The sequence below is a fragment of the Pseudonaja textilis genome, chromosome 2 (assembly GCF_049901715.1).
Source record: "Pseudonaja textilis isolate UNSWEBS1 chromosome 2, rPseTex1.2, whole genome shotgun sequence".
In the NCBI taxonomy this organism is placed as follows: Eukaryota; Metazoa; Chordata; class Lepidosauria; order Squamata; family Elapidae; genus Pseudonaja; species Pseudonaja textilis.
Window position 1 is genome coordinate 75,627,528 of NC_141991.1, and position 4,262 is coordinate 75,631,789.

Sequence of the window (4,262 nt, forward strand, 5' to 3'; positions counted from 1 at the left end):
CTTGAAAGATCTTTGTTTTGTTTCTGTTAGTAGAACAGCGAAAAAGATTTTTTAAAAAGGCATTTTCAGTAGAGTAGGCCCATTACAGCGGAAGGTTAATTTGGCAAATAAGACATTCATTGCATTTGGATAACAAGGACAGAAAGACATAGCTTTGCTTCAGACATGGGCTTATTTCCTTTTATTGATTCAAACAATTGTTGGGTAAATACTAGCAGTATTTATACCTTTTTATCCCCATGTCTGTCATTCTAAAATACATACGTACTGCAGAATTCCCCAAAAAGAAGTCTATTTCTTTCAGAGTAGAATGGATGGGATGACTTTTTTTCCCACAGCTTCAGTTTTCCAAACGGGTTAAGTCTTGCATTTTTCTATCATTCATAAAATATCAATGCAAAGCTACTCAGTTTTATGAAATGCAGTGGATGTGATTTTCAGACTAGGTAGTCATAAAACATAATCTAAGGCATTATTTGTTTCTTCTTGTTAGCAGAAACTATGTTTATTAGAAGGAAGGATTATATCAATTTCTTCATTCTTATGAAATCTGTAGAGTGAAAAATTTAAACTTGATGCCTCCACTTTCTACTTTAAAAAAGTAAGCCAGCTGAGATTTTTTTAACAACGTATTTTATTTTTTTCAGGAATATTCAGAAGGAGGATCGTGGACCTATGCTTGATGAGTATCGAGAGTACAAGAAAGTTAAAGCTAAACTGCGTCTTCTTGAAGTCCTTATCAGCAAACAAGATCCATCAAAATAAATTATGTTTCTCCATAAAACAAAGAATGGTTGTTTTCATATGCTGCCCATAGTACTGTTAGGGGTATTCTTTTGTCTTGCTTTGTTGAAAGAATGCAGTTTTTTGTACACTTTAGAAGGACAGGTAGGTCCAATCTAGAAAGTTAATGAAAAAAATTTAAATTGCGACTCAATCTGCCCAACTTTAAGAGTTGTTTTCTTTTTCTCATTTTTTAAAAAAGTTACAATATATCTTGTTCTCAAAAGACTTTTATTCTAGAATCATTCAGAAAAGTTGGACCTGCTAACTTCGCTTCATCTGCATTTATTAGTATTACACTGAACTCCTCTGTTGCCTTTTTAGTATGGAAGACAATGGCAGCCAATTAAGAATACTCCTGAACACCATAAAGGAACTGCAATGCCTTTCAGAGGACTGCGTGGAATAACTGATTGCAAATGGCATCTTTCATTTAGTAGAATGATTGATGGATATTGAAATACAAAGTACATTCTCCGGTTTCAGATGACAATGGACAAACCAGAAAGTGACCTTGCTTCTTGTATTTTTAAAACTTGGAAAAACCTGAACATTTATATCACATATTGCCTACAAGACTTACATTACTGTTAATTTCTATTTATTGTCTACCGGTGACAGTGTGTAGTCTGAATTGGAGACTGCATCTTACCCTTGTGTTGGTGCTCAGATTTCATTCAGTTCAGTAAGCTTACACCACTTTTGCTGTATCTGAAACAAACTTATTTTACCAAGGGCTACAATTAATGTAATTCATGTATTGAACAAGCTGGACAGAACTAGCTTTGAAAGAAGCCTTTCTACTTCCGTTTGTAGAAATGGAAAGAGAAGTGATCTGCCTCAAGCAGGTATGACACCGTTTTTGCATGTCAAAGCTTCAGAACCAAGAGGTTTTTTTACTGACTTTTTTTTTGCCTAGTATACATAACACAAGAGCAGCTGATTATTATTTTTTAAACTGCACTCCAAAATCCTTCTAAATGACTTGAGTACCTACATATGAGATACAGTACAGAGGAAAAGGGCTTATATGGAATCCTTTGCACATAGGCCCTGTTTCTGTAGTTTGACTGGATTAAATTCTAAGTGTTGAATACCTTCTGGATCTATTTTGTCTTGTGGCCATGTTTTTGCATGTGCCTATTTGCTGCATGTGTTATGAACAGCTAATGCCAACACAAATTGTTTTTCATTGCTTTTCTGAAAAACCAGAAAATGAACTTCAGTGAAATAATGGCATGTAAACTCATCAGATTGATGTGTTTACATGTAATAGGTAGAAAATAGATTTTAGAGACTCCATACTTCTATTGGTTGTGTTTCTCGTTTTTATTGTAATTCTAGGCATGTGATTTTGGAACTCAAAAGTGACTATTAAAATGAATTTATACTCTTAATGTTTTGCCTTTTTATACAGCCTGAAAGGTTTTTTGTGGACTGTAGTGAATTACAAGATCGGGAAATAATCTGGAGATTTTTCCGTGGCTTTTGTTAAACTTCATTGTGCAATGTACATTTCAGTTACTTTCCCATCAATCTGCAATCACTGGTGCATCAAACATCAAAACCTATGTGTACTGTATAGTGTTGTACATGAATGTTTTATATACCACATGCAAAATATCAATATGCACTATTTAAATGTTTGTTTTAAATAATATATTCCTTCTTTATAATGCTTAAATCTATATGATCCCAATATTTTTATAAAGTGAGTGATCAAATTGGTTTCACTTCAGAATCAACAGCTGCTTTTGTGTGTGCTTTGCAGTGTTTGGCTGTTTGTTTGTAGCAAGCATGGCATCAGTTATGCTAAGAGTGTGTGTTGTGCCATCTTATTGAGCAATAAATGGTAGAATTAGGCATTTTGTGATAACACAGTTTTACTTTCATATAAGTAAAAACTATATGTGGATATATAGATATATAGATATATAAATATATATATATATATATAAAACCAGATATGAATGATTGCTATGTCTGGGATTTCATTGTATAGATTTTTATAATAAAAAAACCTTCATATTTATATTTGTGTTTTGTGTATGTGTGTCCGTGCGCACGTACACTGTTTACATTTTTGCTTCTAAATCTTGGTAAGTGTCATTCTTAAGAGTTGCTAGGTTTTTTTAAAAAAAAGTTTGTTTAAAAAATGTTGATTCTCTTGTGGTTTATCCAGTGGTTTATCCAAACTGATAGTAGTTGGAAGGTGATTAGAAATTAACTTGATTTTTTTTTTTATTAGTCACTTTGAAAATGTTATGGAAAAGTGGCCTATAAATATATCTTATAAACATTTCTATAGTTGTGCTTTAGAAAATGTATCTTTATATGGTGCCACTTATAGGTTAAAAAAAAACCTCATATCCAATATATTTGATATGCAGCACTTAAATTTGCTGGAGAATTAGATTTGATGCATGACTTTGTCTTAAATTTAAGCAAAAGCAAGTATGTTTCTGTCATTTATAACAGACATAAATATTTGCCCATGGTGGGGAAAAAAATCATTTATTGCTGGTTACTTCCCATTTCAAATACCAATCCTACAATATTTAATTTTTTTTACGGTAATTAATTTGCTCCATCAGAACATGAAATAACTCGACTTGGCTGACATACCTTCAACAACTAATGTTGAAGACCAACACACGAAAACCTTGTATAATTTGTACCTAATTCAAAATGTGTTCACATAAAACATTAACAATGTAATTTCCCTACACACCCTCAGTTTCTGCAAGAGCAATAGGGATAAACTCTGTTACTAAAGAAAAGAATTCCTTTCAAACTCCTAGAATTTGTTTGCACATAAAATGTTCTGTAAAAACTGTGTTTAAAAAGTTCAAAGATGAATTTCTGAATTACAGCTGCTAAGTTCTGCTTTGACCTCCACCAGTTTTTCATTACTGGATGGAAGAAAAATCCAGTACGTTGTTTAGAGTAAATGATGCCAACCTGAGCCGAGGGGCTCAGCAAGATGAAATACGTTCAAGAGCTGCCTTTGATAACAAAATACAGAAAATATAGTTACTATTTATTAATACTTCTGCTGATAAAAACGTTTGCTGTTACAATTTATATTTTAAATTTTAGGAGATGTTCTCCAAATTATTTGCCTTCAAATATTTACAATCCACCACTGTGGGAATGTAACCATTTCTGGCACTGGGCCAGTGAGTTAATGTGTAGCACGGGTATCAAACTTGATCACGTCACATGAAGTAATTGCGATGTTTTTTGCCTTTGTGGAACTGGGGTGGGTGTGATCTGTGTGTGATGCATCTACCCTGCAGGCCGCCAGTTTGACACCCTTGATCTAACTTAAAAAAAAAAAAAAAAAACGGAGCTGAAATGGAAAAGCCCTGGGGAAACAAGACTATTGAAAGAAAGATGTGCATCTCCCCCCCCACTTGCCTGTCAATTCACACCTTTGCTTCTCACTGTACCAGGCGCCAGTGGTAGAACAAATCCTC

At 33.5% G+C, this 4,262-nt stretch overlaps 1 protein-coding gene across 2 annotated transcripts in view; it reads left to right on the forward strand.

The window, feature by feature from the left end:
* Window positions 1–2,815, forward strand: part of FAM13B (family with sequence similarity 13 member B) — a 61,156-nt gene extending 58,341 nt beyond the window's left edge. For both annotated transcript variants that reach the window (XM_026696534.2, XM_026696535.2), the window contains one exon: window positions 648–2,815. In XM_026696534.2, the coding sequence (XP_026552319.1) occupies window positions 648–765 (118 nt within the window). In that variant the 3' untranslated portion in view covers window positions 766–2,815. The remainder of the gene's footprint in view (window positions 1–647) is intronic.
* Window positions 2,816–4,262: the final 1,447 nt, after the last annotated feature.